This window comes from Lactuca virosa, chromosome 5 (genome assembly GCF_052849685.1).
Source record: "Lactuca virosa cultivar CGN04683 chromosome 5, Lactuca_virosa_CGN04683_v6, whole genome shotgun sequence".
Taxonomy (NCBI): Eukaryota; Viridiplantae; Streptophyta; class Magnoliopsida; order Asterales; family Asteraceae; genus Lactuca; species Lactuca virosa.
In genome coordinates, this window is record NC_136430.1 from 64,512,106 (window position 1) to 64,530,771 (window position 18,666).

General features: G+C 32.5%; 1 protein-coding gene across 1 annotated transcript; it reads right to left on the reverse strand.

Moving 5' to 3' along the window:
- Positions 1-5,917: 5,917 nt before the first annotated feature.
- LOC145117706 (Pyridine nucleotide-disulfide oxidoreductase family protein) lies at positions 5,918-7,424 on the reverse strand. Its single transcript, XM_079054015.1, has one exon. The coding sequence runs from the start codon at positions 7,383-7,385 to the stop codon at positions 5,985-5,987; it is 1,401 nt and encodes a 466-aa protein (XP_078910141.1). The 5' UTR covers positions 7,386-7,424; the 3' UTR covers positions 5,918-5,984.
- Positions 7,425-18,666: the final 11,242 nt, after the last annotated feature.

An 18,666-nucleotide genomic window follows, 5' to 3' on the forward strand; every position in this document is an offset into this window, starting at 1 on the left:
TTTCTTACTTTTCAAACTGTTTTATCAAACAAACTACTTCAAATCGTTTTACAAACTCTTTTACATGTTAAATACTTTTATTAAACTCTTTCAAACTTATATTTTGTCAAATGTGTATCTATATAGATATAGTTATATAAGTAAGATTGAAAGGACTTAGGACTGATAGCTCACCTTACTTCCTGTTCCTCGTTTGGTTGTGGTCTTAGGGCATCGGTTGTTTGTCCGAAGGTCGTTTGAATCTTAGTTATATATTATGTATATGTATATAGATATAAAAGTTCCTTCATTCAGTTCAAATACCTTTGGGTAGCAAGGGTATACAATCATGTTCATTTATACAAATAACATTGTTAGTAAACTATAATAGGTATAGTTTAGGAAGTTACTCATACTATTACAAGAACAATGAAACATACAAAGAGTCAGTTCAAATACCTTTGGGTAGCAAGGGTATACAATCATGTTCATTTATACAAACAACATTGCTAGTAAACTATAATAGGTATAGTTTAGGAAGTTACTAATACTAATACAAGAACAATGAAACATACAGAGAGTCAGTTCAAACATGAGTCAATAACATACAGATAGAGAATACTATGATAACATACAGATGGAACATACATACTAGACAGATAGAACGTACAATACAGCTAGTACATACATTACATATACAAGTATACAATAACATAAATGTGAGCCATCTTTCGGGGCATGGCATCACCTGTCATGGCCCGATTTGTAGCCAGAATCTCCTAGAGGTAGAGCGTCAATTTGTATATAGATCTATACTTGATTGACTATCCTACACCTTGATGTTCGCTACAGTGGGACTTGCAAGTCTACGGGTGCCAAATGTCATTTCTTCCGACGTCTTTCATCGTCGTGTTATTAGTCGATAGTATGGTACAACCAGGTCACATCATACCTTAAATATCAATTGGTTTAAGGTAGAAAGTACAGCAGTAGTTACTATAATACAACACTACAGTACTTTATTATTTCCCCATTGCATTCACATTGTGATCTTTTCACATAAAAGGTAATGTAAAACTATATTATTGGTTAATGATAGTCACACTTGGGAAAATATACACTCTTACAAGAAACAAACACACATTTCATTTGATGGCTTGGTAGAAGGCTACGTTTAGTAGAAAATATAGGATTTTCTAGGAGATACAAACATTTCCAAACATTTATAAACATTTACAAACAATTACAAACATTTACAAACATTTACAAACATTTACAAACATTTACAAACTTACATCAAGTACTTACAAACATCTTCATACAAACAATGACACTAAAATGCTTATGGACTCACCAGCTTTAAAGTTGATCAACTCTTTCAAAATAACTTGTATTCTCAGGTCATCAGTAGACAGGTACCGATGCCAGGTTTTTGAGAAGATGGAGCTCGTTCAAGACTCAGCTCTTATTTTTGATTTACATTTTTTGGTGTCTTATAAACTTCATAGAACACACTTGTATGAAATTATATTATTAATGCAATGGATGATGTTGTTGCTTGTTTACTACTATGCTTTGTTGTGATACTGTACATGACGTCCTCCACCCCCGAACGATTCCGCCGTTTCGGTTTTGGGGTGTGACAACCGGCAACACAAAACTACACACCAAAAATATAATCGGGTGTTTATTCATCCGAAAAACTTACCACAACCACTATCCAATGTTTCCTACTGGACACACCAACTGACTTTTGTCGGCCTCGTTAGCTTTCAGCCAAACAGTGGCACCAACCCACTATTTGCTTGTTGGCTATGCATCCTTTTTTTACAACTACCACCGATGTAAGAGCTCTACATGACCATTTCAACAATACACATCCATCATATTTCAATGTTGCCCAACATATTTCTGTCGCGACCCAACAACAAATCTCACAATAGTTGACTTGGGCAAGTTTTTTTTATCAAACCACTAGCTTTCCATACTTTTTCAACATAATATCTCTTAATGAACTGAATAATAATAATGGTTGGGTAATGGACATCGAGGCTACGAAGCATGTATATGGAAATGTAGGCATATAACTATATTTACCACTATAAAAAATAATCAAGATTTCTAATATGTATATGTCATTAATGGTTCTAGAATGCATGTAACTATGATAATACACATGACATTTCATGTAAGCAATCCCTATCGCACTCTCCACCTTAATAATATTGTTATCACTCCTCACATCATAAATAACCTTATAAGTGTTTGTAAATTTACTTGTACAGATAAATGTACCAATGAATTTGACAAATTTGGTTTTATTGTTAAGAATTATCGAAGCAAGCAACTCTTATCCGATATGACAATTTCGCTCATCTTTATTATGTCATTCCTTCCTCACCGACTATCTTTATCCACAAACATCCCCCCCCCCCCCCCGTGCATGGTGCTATTCTTTTGTGCAAACATGCTACCATTTGGGACCATTTTCCACAAATTATTTTCTTAAATGATTATTATTTTATAAATTTATTTCTAAAACTTTTTTTTTCAAATGAAGATCTCAAATAGACTTTTTGATGGTGTTACATAAAGTGTCTTAAAAATAGTTGTGCATCCTTCTTAAGTTATATGGTCGAAATGACAAATAAGAAAATAGTTACACAATATATTGTGATAGTTGGGGATGACATTAGGTATTTCCTCTTAACCTCCCACAAAATACAACATATTTGTATGTTGGAGTTTTCAATTGACTTAGTGTAATGGACGCCACATATTGCTTGTGCACCTTACCATTTAAGATTGATAAACATGAAAGAGCTCATTGAAGAAATTGCAGGTGTTGTTGGATAAATTTTTTATTAGACCGAGTTCATTGTTGTGAGGAGTTTTGATAATACTTTACAAGAAGAATAAATGTAAATATGGATGTGCATTGATTATTGGGTGTTGAATAACATAACCATAAAATATAGATAACCATTGCCTATGAGCAATGACTTGTTTGACCAACTGCAAGGAGAAAATTATTTTTCAAAATTTAATCTACAGTCAAGACATCATCCGTTCAAGATGAGGGAACATGATGTTGAGAGGACGGCTTATAGGATGACACCAGTTCATATAATAATGTTTCTATATATCTAAGTGTTACCACCATTACAACAAACTTCGTAAGTGTTAATATCATTACACTAATCATGCTAGGCGGTCATATTAGGTGGGATCGGTCAAAATCCATCATTAATCGGACTAGACACTTAAAATCAGGTTCTAAAAAGCTCGTTATGGCTTCGCCATAGCTCCAAGGCTTGTACGTACCGTCAAGCTTAAATAAAATGTCACCTTAAGTCATATATGTATATAAAAATGAATTTTAGATATATATATATATATATATATATATATATATATATATATATATATATATATATAGGCCTAGGTTATTCTATTCAAAGTAATTATTGTGTTATTGTATTCATAACTGTGGGCCAATCAATTTTACTTATTTTAATAAAGTGATTAATATATATTATTGAATTAAAATAGATTTAATAAAGGAAAATTGCATATTTTAAGGGATCATAGATTCTATTAATTTTAAAAATCCAATTTTACGAATTATAACTATTTTAATTCGGACATTCTGACAGAATATGTTTATTTATTTAATTATTTACTCAAAAATAAAAATATTCTTGAACCATAAATTCTTGAACTTCTTGTAGAATAACAAATTCTTGAACAATCAATTGAAGAATAAAAACAAAAAAAACATTATTTCTTATAGAATACGGTTAACAAATTCTTGACCCACATTTATGAATACGATAACACAATACTTAGTTTAAACAAATGATACTAGCTCTATATATATATATATATATATATATATATATATATATATATATATATATATATATATATATATATACACACTATGTGTGATACCCGTGTACTACACGGGTTTATTAAAAATAAAAAGTTTAATATCAATATGTAAACATTAAACATTTTATAAAGTAATTGAAAAAAGAAAGTAAATCAATAAGTTTGTAACATTTATGTGAATTTATTCTCAAATTAATAAAATAATAACGTTACATGAATAGAATGAGAACCTTTCATATATATATATATATATATATATATATATATATATATATATATATATATATATATATAACCATAAATTCTAAAAATTTAATGTAAGAATGAAAACCTCAAAAAATGACAAGTGGAAAATAAGAAAAAGAAAAAAACCAAACAAAGTTATTATTAGAGATGATATATATATATATATATATATATATATATATATATATATATATATATATATATATATATATATATATATATATATATAATACAGAATTGACGCCTTAAGTCACGTCTTACAAACGACATGACTCGTCATAGCTCGGAAAAGTTTGAGGCTTGACATTGCCGCCAAGTCACGCCTGACATTATTTAGAACCTTTGTTAAAATTAGTCAAAATGTCAAATGGTCAAAACTATCAAAATAAATCAATATAAGTCAACAAAATTGAAACAAGTCATAATTATAGAATGAAAATATGCATATGGTAAACTAAACATCCTAATTTAAGTTTTACATATATTTGTCTCTCGTCACTCCCATTCCTACCTTTCGCTATCTCTCATCGTGCATACATCGACCTCCATGCCAACGACGTTTCGATATATCTGAACATAAAATGAATCCGATTTTGCTATTTGTTTCAAAATTTACCTTTATGTGTAATTTTGTATGCGTATATGAACATAAAATGAATAAGACTTTTTATATTTCGTGATATTTATTTATTTTTAAATAAATTGTTTAATAACTTAGGGTCTTTGATAAACCTCCGAATAATCCCCGCCTAGAACTATTAATCTCTTAAACCAATTTACAGACTAGCTACCACCTAACGATATTTACAACCTTGGTTAAAACCTAACTTCATAAAACACCCTGCATCTTTCACTCGTGCTTTAAATATTGTGGTTGCAATCATAACTTCTGTACTGTTGTTGTTGTTGTTGTGTAACATTAATCCTTGTTGCAACAACTACACATTTAAAGCATTACTTCAAGATGCTTTAACAGGTGCAAATCGTCAAAGACATTAACATATGCCTACATTATCATATGACAAGAGTCTTCACTCATTTATCTCGCTGTTAAAGTTTCTAATTAGATTTTGGTTTGACGTATATAGTTGCTAACAACTCTTTTGAAAATTCCTGAAGGTTTCAAGAAGTAAAACGAATTTAGTTCTCTATCTCGTGAATTTTAGTGGATCTGAATATGATCAGTATTAGTTGCATGTCAAGTGACGGGTTGGGAAGGCAAAAAATCCACCGACAGTCGAGCCAACCTCAACATGATGATGCCGCATTTTGAGAGTGATACAACACTCAAATAAAAATGAAAGAAAGAAAGAGTACATCTAGGACCATAGACACCAATTTTGATATAAATAAAGCTTTAACATAAAATTGTTTTGGACGTTTTACCGAAAATGCTGTGCTGGACCCATGTCTATCGTGCTACTAGTTTTACATGTTCCATGTGAATGAAAAATTATTTCCACAATTTATACAAAATTTCCTACGCCTTCAAAATATTATCATTTTATATGATATTTGGCAATTATTATTAAAGTACCAATGAATATAATTTCATGACAAGAAAATGGTACGTTGTCAGCATCAAACTAGATCATCTCTTCTACAATGTCTATTAGCCATGCAATCTTGGGTCCGATGAACATCTTTTTCTTTGTTCTAAAAGGATTATGAATGAAAACATTATAAAGTATGTTTCTTGTTCATGCCTTGGTGGTATGATATGTTTTGTGTTTGATAAAATAATGTCTCAACAAAAATTATTGGGAATTCTTAATATGAAGTTTAAACGAATAAAATATTAAAACACATCAAAATTAGAGCAATTTATAAGTTTCTTGAAATATTACAACACAAGACAATAAAAATTAAATCTTGGCCATCTCCTTCCTAAGGGCATTGGCCCTAACCAAGCTTCCAATTGTGTTGACAGCAAGCTTCAAGTCCTCCAATGGATTCCCCGGCGCCACCTTCTTGTACAAATAGCTGTCAAACGTCATCTTCTGCACATACTCATCGGCACACATCTCCACAAACGCCTCCCTCGCCGGATTCGACCTGTAAAACACCTTCTGCAATATATCCAACACCTTGTACGTTGGCCAATAGGTTTTATCCCATTTCTCCAAATACTTCCTCAAATCCGCCTCATCCACCATTCTTTTCCCGTTCTCCGATCCCTCAACAATCGCCTCCGCGCACATCCGCCCGCTCTTCGCCGCGAAGTAGATGCCTTCGCCGGAACATTTGGTGACGTACCCTGCTGCATCTCCTACAAGCGCCACTCTCTCCGCCAGTCTCCGCGGCCGTGGGTGTTCCGGGATCGGGTGAGCTTCTACCCGGATGATCTTACCGCCGAGGATCTTGTCACGGGCACGGAGGCGCGTGGCGAGTTGGAATTTTTTGATATCGGGTTTGTGAGTGACAGTTCCAGTTCCGACCGCCACGTGATCGCATTTTGGGAACACCCAGCCGTAGAAATCCGGCGAAACGTCGTCTCCGACGTACATCTCTGCGAGGTCTTCGTAGTATTGCATTTTATCGGCTGGGATTTTGATGCGTTCTTGGAACGCTATGGCGTACTCGTAGTCACCGGCGTCGATGGATTTTGCGACACGGGAGTTAGCACCGTCGGCTCCGATTACTGCATCGACCTCGATAGTCTCTCTCTTTCCGGCGGATCCTGCTTTGCCGTCATACGCGTTGTAATGGAGGACGTAAGGTGCGTATTTGTCGGTTGGTTTGTCCATTTTGAAGAAAAGACCGTTGATTACTGTTGCCCCAGCCGCGGCGGCGCGGTCACGGAGGTAAGCGTCGAGGACTTCGCGGCGGACCATGCCGATGTACTCGTGAGGTTTGAGGGTTCGACCGATGTCGACGGCGACATTCGACGGGGAGATCATCTTCATCTTGGTGACACGGCGGTCGATGATATCTAAGGGCAAGTCAAATTCTCCGACCATGCAGAGTGGGATTGCGCCGCCGCATGGTTTAGCGTTGTCCATTTTGCGTTCGATCAGAATCGTCTCAATTCCGCCTTTCGCAAGGGTTTCAGCAGCTGCGCCTCCTGCGGGTCCACCACCGATGACAGCGACGCGAAGGTTACGGCCAGTGATTTTGGGGCTAGACTTACCGGCGACGACATTAAGGCGACGGTAATGGATTTGATTGGAGGAAATGGGCTTGGAAAGAGTGGCGATGGAGGAATGGTGATTTTCCGGCGATGTTTGGCGGAGTCCGACGAAAGATTTGAGAGCGACGGAAGCCATGGTGGTGGACTCGTGGTGAAGTGGAGTGAAGTGAAGGGTGTCTTTGTAAGATTTCTGAGGATATGGTTTAGGATACGGTGGTGGTTCCCATCGTTAGATTTGAGAGTATGGACGGTTCAGATTTGTTGTGGATAACGAAGGAAATATAATTTTAATTGTCTTATAAAATATATAGAAAATAGAAATAACCCTATTTAAAACCAATTTGTTTTACTTAGATTTTTTTTATCTAAAATAATTTTATTATCATTAAATAATAATCTTGATAAAAAAGTTAATGAGTTCATGCTAATCAGCTAATGTATTCCGTGTAAAAACAGTGATGTGGTTGAAGGTAATTAAAAGGGTCGTTTCAGTGGGTGAGGTTACAGGTAAAGAAAAAAATGCGTATGTTAGGCAAATGCTAAAAGTGGCCAGAAAAGAGCCACGTAGACGAGGTACATGAAATTTTTTTAGTTTTCTCTTGGCTTACATCCTTCACTTTATGTGGACAAATCTCAATTCGGATTCTCTATTTCTTTGTGTGGTTTCTAAAATCTAAAATCTAAAATCATATAATATACCAAATATAAGTTTATTGGATTTTTCTTTATAGAGCTTTTCCATCCTAAAAATCTCATTAAAACTTAAAAATTATTGGAACATTTTTTTTAAATAGCTTGTTAAATAACAAGTTTTTATACTAGAACATCTGTTTTAATGATTTGATGGTTATTTAGATTTTGTTGATTTTCAACAAATTGTAAAAAATATAACTTATACACGGGTCTTATAAGAAAACATGTAGAAAAAATATTTCCTATTATGAAGATAAAAATAGCTTTTTGTTTTAAGTTTTTCAAATAATTTTTTTTCAAGACTATTATATTATGGATGTTCAAATTATATCATTTATTATTTTCATGCTATATTTTGGTTTTTTTTTTTTCAATTTAAGTAGATATGAAATAAATTTTTTTTTACCTTTTATTATTTATTTATCAATTACTTTTAACTTTTTGTAGAGAAAGAGACAAAAACAACTAGTCTTCTAGGCTTTTTTCCAAAATTTTAAGAAAAAGTTTAAAAATAATTACCAATTTCGAAGATTTCACCTATGAAATTGATACAATACTATGAAATCACCAAAAATATAATCGAAATAGAAAATATATTTAATCCATAAATCGAATGACTTTATATTAGAATTCAAGGATTACACGAGTGACGCCTATAAAATTCCATGTTTCACCTGCAATAAAATTACAAACACTCTGACAAAAACCACAAAAATTGGTATTTTTCGTGTTATAAAATACACTATAACATATGTACTATAATTTATGATATCCGGGTGAAATATGACATTCGTATTATGAAATTATAAATATATAATTCAAATTTTTTATAAACCGTTCTTTTGAAACATTACAATTTTTTTTATGAATTATTCTTTTGAAACATTATAAATTTTTACAATTTATCTACCGTGAATCAAAATGTTCAATAAAATAATCAAAGTTTGAAATTATATCAACCATCCGTGATCTAATAATATATTTTTTTATGCTTTTTCTATTTAATTTAAATGAAAAATAATATAATTATCTAATTTGGGGCCTACCTCTCTCTCTCTCATAATTACCTAATTTGAGGCCCACCTCTCTCTCTCTCTCTCTCTCTCTCTCTCTCTCTCTCTCTCTCTCTCTCTCTCTCCTCTCTCTCTCTCTCTCTCTCTCTCTCTCTCTCTCTCTCTCTCTCCTTCCGTTTATTTCAATACACCTCAATCTCCATTAAACTCCACCCAATCTAAAAACTCAGTTGCTCCTTGGAATTATTTGCACATTTGCCATCACAGCCATGGAGCAAACTCAAACTCAGATCAATATGAAGACATCAACAAATCGTTCGAAAAGAGAAAAAGGATCAAAATTTATCCCTCTTGAGCTGAATCCCCTGAAATTGCCACCACCCATGTTTTGTGAGTCGAACAAATCCTTTAACAATGGTAAATAACTCCTTACAGTTTCGTCAACCAGGTTAGGGATTGAAATTTGAAGAATTTGAAATCCCTTCTACCATATCTGGAGCAGAGGGCTGTTGCTGAATGATTTTTTTCCTCGATTTTGACTCCACTAGACCCTGATAATTTTCTTGATCGGGGTATTTTCTTCTTTGAACTGTTGGGATGTGGATGTGCAACACCCTTACCGTTTTGCTCGTTCAAGTTAAAAGTACAGTTTATGTTAGGATCTGGGTTTTAGGATACATCTACAATTGCAGGAGTGGATACGAGAGCAGCTTTGGAGCTCGATATGTTACATGATATCTCGAAAGTGATCTGATAATGGGCGCTCTTGAAGACATATTCTTTGCTGGCATATAATAGATCTTCATCAGGAGGAACAGTGAATAAATTTTACTGGGTTTGATTACAGTGGCGGTCCGACAATGGTGAGAAAGGGATGTTACAGACAGATCTGATTGGGTTCATCCGTTGGCATGTTACAAACAGATATAAGCAGACGTGTGAGAGAGAATGATGTAATAGTTACAACGGGGTCGGTGACAATCCGACTATAGTGATCGGCTACGGTGGAAACTCTGATTGTGGTATGAAAATGGTGAGAGAGGGATGTACAGTAGTTGCTGCCGAAGATGGTGGATTATGTGTCAAAGGAATTTGTGAAGTAGTCTCGTCTTCTACCTCTCTCCGGTGGAAACTCCGGTGGCATTCACAGTCAAGAAAGATTTGGGTCCGACTCCGAGTTTGAATTCCTCTGTGTGTTTTCTAAGTAGAACTATGTGGGTTTTTTAGGGGGGGGGGGGGGAGAGAGAGAGAGAGAGAGAGAGATAGATAGGGTGGATATGTGGGTCCAATTTATATTTGATATTAATAATAATAATAATAATTTTACTTTTAAAAAGTGAAAGAAAAATAAAAATTAAATTCATTAAGGGTATAATAGTCTTTTTAGTTTGGACAGGGATCAAAGCTGCAAGTAAACTAGCTCAAAAGGACCACCAACCCAAAAAAGTCAAGGTTTGGACTAAAACCCAGAAAATATGCATACCACAGGGACCGTTTTTGCAATTTTGTCTTCCATTAATACCATTAAAGTTTAACAATTTTTTTATTGTGACCGTTCTAGAATATCACAATGATCCTCTCTAATAAATGAAAGTTTTTTTGTCACTTGTTACACTCTCATTCAATTTGCCAAATGTCATTTTGTGATTATTTTGAATTAATTTTTTTTCCACATGTCATTTTATGAGTTTTTCTATTTTATTAAATTTCAAATTAATGTAACAATTGCAATAAATGTAGTAATAAATTAAAGTTCATTAGTTTCTTTTCTTTATTTAAATTTAAAATATAAAAAACATTTTCATTATAATAATTATTATTTTTATTATTTTCTTATAAATTCAAAGTACTTAAATATTTTAACCTTTATATTTAACTTTTTTTTTTAAATTAACTCATGTAATACATGAATTTCACAACTAATGGCCTAACATAGAGAAAATTATAACATCATTGATGGCTTTAATTGAATATTTTAATTCATAGTGATTAAATTGTAAAAATTAATCAAAATATAATAGTTTTTTTTAATATATTACATTTTGTGGAAAAGATAAAAAGTGTTCATATTTTTGACATTTTTTTTTGTTATTTTCTTTGTATATTTTGATTTAAGGATGTGTTGGTTCCTGGACGAGAAATGAAGATCCGTGAATCGATTTAGTGGAAAATGGAGAACCAGAAACTGGACCGAATACCTCAGTTTCGATGCGGTTCTATAAGGAAGTGTGATCTTTATGATGTGTTTGGTTTCTGGACCAAGAACTGATTTAGTAGGAAATAGAGAGCCGAAAATCGGAACAAATACCTTGATTTCTGTTCTGGTTCTATCACATAGAGGGGTTAAACCTCATCTTCATCACATATTGTTCACATATTATATGCTTTGGTTTTCAGGTGTTTAAGTTTAATAGATTGATTTCTTCCATGAAATGGAAATTTTAATATGTAATTACCTTTTTCATGTAATCTATTTGAAATGTAATTAATTTTGGTAACATTATCTGTTTTTATACATAACTACTTCTTTTATATAATAAGTTTTTATATACTACTTCGTTCGTTAGAATATCATTGTATTTTAAAAAATAGCATCATCAATATCAAATTTTAAAATAGACAAAATTACATAAACGATCCATGTGGTTGATAAAAGATCAGAAGTTCAGTCTCAACTAATTTTTTTTATGGTTGACCATATATCACAAGTTCAGTCTCTGCTAATTTTTTTATATGAATGATCCTTGTGGTTTTTTAAACTTACATGAATGGTCCCTATGGTTTCTAAAACTTACATGAATGGTCTCAGAGATACATAAGATGATATTTTTTCCTTTTCTTGATTTCTTTTATCTTTCCTTAACCTAAATTTAATTATTAAAATATCCTCACCCACCCCCACCCCCACCCCCACCCTCTCTTCGTGTATTTGTTTCATTCTCATCTTTCTTCTCTCCATTACTCCTATTTACCTCATCGCTAACCATCATCTCCATCGCCCACCATGATTAAAGTACAAACATAACAGGAAGACACGAAAATCTTCTTTCTGGTTCCTCTTCTTGGCAGCCAAACACAGAGTAATCACCCCTTCTCCACCACTTCACTATCAAATTTATTCCACCATCCGACCATATTAACCACAACTCCAACACAACCCTTATTCCTTAATTCTAGCCACCACCAAATTATATTGCCAAATCACCCTCCTACAATCGGACTCTAGAAAACCACTTGTTGATCCATTTCTTTGGTTGAACCTAGAAAACATGAAAAAAAAAGAATAAGAAGAGAGGCATAAATCAAGAGTAAAGAAAACACCTATAATTCAGAAAAAGCCCATGTTTATCATCTCTACCCCAAACGTCACTACCATCTCCATTACCGGTTACCTTAATCACCGATACCATTAACCCTCAACCTTCTGAATTGTTACCACATATAGCAAACCACATGTGATTCCATTGTTCATCACCATCAGCACCAAACACCACCCTCAAATTTACTTGTTCTCAAGATATATAAGAACAAAGTAAAAAAATAGGTGTCCTATTGTAACAAACCGAATTTTCTCAACTAATACGTTGGGGGATTTATCAGATTTTTTCTATAAAATGCAGAATTCTGAACTTCAAAAAACAAAAAACTTTACACCCCGAGGATATTATCGGGTTTACAACATATCATAACCACAATTTAAAGCAACAAGGAAATACCAAAAATAAAATCTACTCCTAGTCCAAGTCCTTGGTGCTTCTATCTCCTCTCGTATAATGGCTACTACCTGAACCTACAACATATGAAAATCTACAACATCAGACCACAGATCTGGTGAGTTATATCATATTATTCTTTCTTTCTTTTCATACTCTAACATTCTGTTCTATTCTTCTCATAATCTACTCTTTTGTTCTCCTATGTCTATACTCTTTTACTATATTCTCATTTAATCTAAACTCATCTACTTTTCTCTCTCCTCTCATCACTTCTCATACTCTTACTCCATCCCATCTCATGCATTCTCATCTCTTCTCATACTCATCTTATACTATATCTTCACCTATTTTCATACTATTATCATCTCCTTTCTTTACTTTTCCCATACTCTTATTTCTCTTACTTTATCCTCATCTCATCCCATCTCATATCATTCTTTTTTCATCCAATTTTCTCATTTTTTCTCTTTACCCTTCTCATACTCTTCTTAATCTCATCTCTTTACTTTTCTCATGCTCCTCTCTCATCTCATCTCTTTACCTTTCTCATACTCTTCTTATCTCTTCTCACACTCTATCTCTCTATTCTCATGATTTGTCATTCTATTCTCATTTAGACCCAAACTATCTAATGACATAACATATTGTATCTTTCATATAGGGGAACAACATAACTTTATCTTACCAGAGTACAATCATCCAACTCAGTCCCCACACTTCGATCTCTCGTGGATCCTTTGGCAACATCTCTTTTCATGCATCCTTCGCGAATTGCAATGCTCCCTTACGAATCCTCTACACTTAACCCCTCACAGATTATATATCAAGGTTCTTTAGAAAAACTCTCTTACATTGTTCCATTCGTGGAACCCCTTTCTCAACCTTCTTTAACAACACATATTCTTATTCCCGCAGGAATCATCTATCTACATTCCTGAAGGAATCATAATCTCATTCATGTAGGAATCATAATATCATTCCCCTAGGAATCATAATCTCATTCCCGAAGGAATCATAATCTCATTCCCAAAGGAATCATAATCTCATTCCAGAAGGAATCATAATCTCATTCCCCTAGGAATCATAATCGCATTCCTGAAGGAATCATTATCTCATTCTCGAAGGAATCATAATCTCATTTTCCTAGGAATCATAATCTCATTCCTGAAGGAATCATCTTTCTACATTCTCATAATCTTCTATTGTTATTGTCTACCCATAGTCTTACATATCACTTGTCACATTACATTCTATCACATTATTTCCTTTAGAAATATTCTACTATCAATTTAGTCCTTAATTAATTAAGTACTTAATCTAAATCTTTATCTAATAGCATGTAGGTATCCAACACAATACCATTAACATCTAAACTTGCTTATGTTAACCAATTCTAAGATTTGATTCACAAATCATATTATAAATCTATTATATTGGTTATTTACATTTTATTTGTTCGACCCAATTTGATAAAGAATGCATATGCTTTGATTTTGAAATTTTGATACATGTATTTGGGCTTGTGCTTTCCGACCCAGTTTAATTATTGACCCGCTCAAACTAAATATATATAATTTATATTGATTATTTTTTTTTTAAATCAGTTTGTCCAGAAAGAAATCAAAAGCGCTTATGCGTTTTTTTAGGCAGCAATCAAATGTATATTTATTTCATTTTTGGGACACGTATAGATACATATGTATTATTATGATATATATTTTGGATTAAAAAAAATGGTACAACTCATTTTTTTATATGACATATTGACATCTTAACAGCCAAGAGACTAGATTTTTGGGTTCAAACCTTTTTTTTAAGTTCAAGCATTTTACAGTGTTTTTGAGCGTTTTGTGAATGTGTTTGTTACATCAAATCTTCATGGTTTGATAATGCTGATTCTCGCTATTATTTAGTTTGATATGTTTTGATTGAATACTTGAATCCGTTAGCTTATGGATATCGTGCTTTTTTTTGGTTAGTTATTAATATAATAATGTTACCAAAATAATCATTATTATTCTAATCAATCTAGTTGTAAATACATTAAGTATCATACGATATTGTCTTTTTTGTGAATTGTGCTCCATCCAAATGTAGACATAATTTGACAAATATATTTGGTGGTCAATAAACTACAGTTATGATATGTTTATTTATTTTCACAGTAAATTAATTGACACAATATGTTAGCTAAGTGACATCTTTTGTGAAAATTAATTTACAAATAAATTAAATGTTCGGGTTTGTGTGTTTATTGATGCGGATATCAATCGACCCAAAGGTATATTGATATTTGGCCGAATAAACACATATTTCATAATAAACACACGACAATTTTTTTTAGGTTACATGTCATTAATAAGTCAATCCAAAGAGGGGCTTATTAACTGACATGATTTATTGTCGATGTTTATTATTAAATTTGATGATTTATGTGTTTATTAATGCGGATATTAATCGACCCAAAAGTAGGTTAATATTTGGCCGGATAAACACATGTTTGATGATAAGTATGCGACAATTTTTAGGTTACATGTCATTAATAAGTCAATCCAAAGAGGGGCTTATTAATTGATATGATATATTGTCAATTCTTATTATCAAAATTTATAGTTTATGTGTTTATTAATGCGGGTATTAGCCGACCCGAAGATAGACTGATATTTGGCCGAATAAACATATATGTGGTGATAAACATGTGGTGATTTTTTTGGTTCCAAGTGATTAATAAGTCAATCCAAAGAGGGGCTTGTTAATTGACATGATTTATTGTCAATGTTTATCTCTAAAACAAGGTTATCTCTTGCAAGTTAGTATTACTGTCCAAATACTTGATATTAATATTGTGTCGATACCTTGTAAAGATGTCATAAATTGAATTTATTGATTACGGTTTATGGATTAATGAGCATAAAAATAGATTTGCTTATGTTTGAATTATGGTATTATATCTTCTAACATCGATCACTTTTATGATTCATGTACTCAATGAGATTAACTTTAAGGAATGGAATGAGGGCATTATGTTAGTTCTCAATTGCATGAATATTGACCTTGCATTTTTGGATAGAGCAACATTCTTTGAGGATATTGAGTTTGGGGGAGAAACAAGGTTAAAACATTATCCTTAAGGAGGAATCAATCTTGATTCATATTATTGCTTTTGATAGCATGCAAATTATGAATCAGTGATCGACAATGTTATTCAATATCCTATTCAGAATACACAAACTCAACAACCTCAACTTTGGATATCTTATGCGTGGTACCACATTTTTCATCAATTTATTATCTGTTTTGGTTTTGAGGTAAATACAGTAGATGGTTTCGTGTATCACAGATTAAGTGGGAGTAAATTTATCTTTTTGGTTTTGGGCAAATATCTACGCAATTCAAGTTTGGATCATAAGAAACCAACCGAATAGATTTTGATATATCTATATATAACAAAAGGCTATATGCTCAACTATAGGAAATCAGATGTTTTGGAGATCATTTTTAAAGATTATGATTTTATTAGATGCCAAAATGGTTACCGATCCATATCAGGATACTTTTACATTTTAGCATGATGAGCCATTTCATGGAATAGACTTCGGTAGCTTCTTCCATAATGGCATCATAATTTGTACCATGGAATATGGTTGCGGAAATTTGTCACGAGGATACACATTATTGGTATTGAAAGACCACTAAAGTTGTGATAATTAATAAGTCAGCAATGTTATATTCCAATAACAGAAGTTCTATTAAGTCAAAGCATATTGACATCAAGTTTCCTTCTGTTAATACAATAGTGCAAAATGGAAATATATATAGCACATATGAACAAACTCCATAAAAGCGGATCCGGTCATAAAGGGATTATCTCCCTAGGTCTTTCATGAGCATACTACACACGTTGGTGTCATATTTGGTTTTAGTGGGAGTTTTATGGTGCTTTATGTGTTGTTTAACAACAATTATGTTTTTCTGTACAGAATTAAGAATTTGGTTAACTCCATTATTAGTTACACTTATATGAAGTTTGATCTCACTTCAATCTAAAGAGGAACTTGTTGGAAATCTATTTAGATTTTAAAACCACACATCAAGTTTAATCTATGTCGTTAGTTATATATGTATATGTGACCATTGATAGGTTTAGTTACATAAATTGTAACGAATACCGCTTTGATCCTATACTATTATGATTGGTGGATGAGATTATTTAAGGGTACCAATATTATGATAACATTCATTAAAGCGCTTATACACTTATACGTACATTTATATATTCGTGGTCCAGTGGGAGATTATTAGATAATTATTGGACCACATCATATATATGTAATGTTATCATTAAATCCACTTATTATAGTAAGAGTATAAATTGTTGATGGACCGATTTATAGAATATTTACTTACCTTGTGGGTTGAGTTCCCAGTTTGACTCAAGATCCTCAAGATCCCTTTCATCTCTCACATTAGGGTTAATCTCCATCTATAAATACATGTGATGAGGAGCAGATCAAGATACACAAAAATACACATGTAAATTCGTTTAGGGTTTGCTAAGGGGTTTTAGAGAGAGCTCTTGAGATCAACTGGAAAACCCAACCATAATTCTTTAGATCCGAAGATCATAATGAAATCAGGTATGTAATCGTTCTTTCAGGTTTAAAGTTTTCTTTTGACAGATTCGAGATTAAAGATCCAATATTTATGCTTCCGCGTTTATGCTTTGGTTATCACAATCTCCAACATGCAATTCGTATAATCATACCCTTATTTTCATCTATTATCTTATATGTATTCAACATATATAATATCATCCACATCTAATCATCCATGCATACTCTATCTTCATATAATATGTTGTAGGTATTTAATACAATACTACTAGAATTTCATGAAATTACAACTTCAAAAATTTATAAAATTATTCTAAATAACTAAATTGCTCTTTTGGTTAATATTTTACTCAAAGTCAAATCTCTCTAAATTTTGAGTTCTTACACATTTGATAAAATGTCATTTCTTAAAAAAAACAATGTTAATGTCATGAGATTATGTAAAATAAATATTTACTAAAAATATAAAAAAGTAGGTGAAACAAAATTGATTATGGATATACCATAACTTATGGTTTTTGACTTCTTAAGGAAAACTTGTAAGTTCGCTTCCCTTTAAGGCTACAGAGAGTGGTGGTAGCCTGCGATAGCATGTGCTAAAGCATTGCCACATCATATTTTTTATGGACATCTAAGTATAGTTTGATGATATAGAGTGATAATGTGTTTAAAAGATAAACACTTTTTTCTTAAATCAAATAAATGTTTATTTAAATATTTAATCGACATAAACTTTAACAATATACAAGTTGTTAAGCTGGAGTTACAACTATTTAAAGCTGAAATAGTGAAATGGTCAAATGGGGACCACATGTGTTCCTTTCCATCTCCTCTTTCATCTCGCCAAGCACTTGGCGAGACAATATCCGCGCATGAGCTTAGCAGTTGGGTAAGGAGTGATAGCGAGGAAGCCACATAAGCATATCGAGGGAGATGGCGAGGCCACTCTCTGGAGCCTAAAAACCATTAAAACCATTGTTTCTACGTCTTTTGATAAATTTGGAAAAATAGTTTCATATGGAATAAGGGTGGACGAAATGGAATTTTTTAGATGGGAACTGATGGTATCTCCAAGATGACGGTTCCGCCCCTTGATGAGGTTCAGAATGATGGCGGTGAGTGGTTTAACTAAGCCGTTTAATTATTTCTCTCTCAAACATTGGTTACTTGTATTTCATGGATAAAGACTTGTACCAAAATAGTATTATATGTTTTTAATATTTTGTGAATTAGTTTTTTTATGATTTTAATTAGTTTGTATTTATTTTAAAATAAAAAAAATTAGTGGGTTGGAAGATATGAAAAAAAATGAGTGTCAATGTATTGTAGGATGAAAGTGTGGAAGTAAAAGGAAAGATAAAAACTAATATGATAAAGATGTG

Bases quoted from the DNA above. Each gene is read 5' to 3' on its own strand.
- LOC145117706 (XM_079054015.1), bottom strand. From the start codon at position 7,385: ATGGCTTCCGTCGCTCTCAAATCTTTCGTCGGACTCCGCCAAACATCG.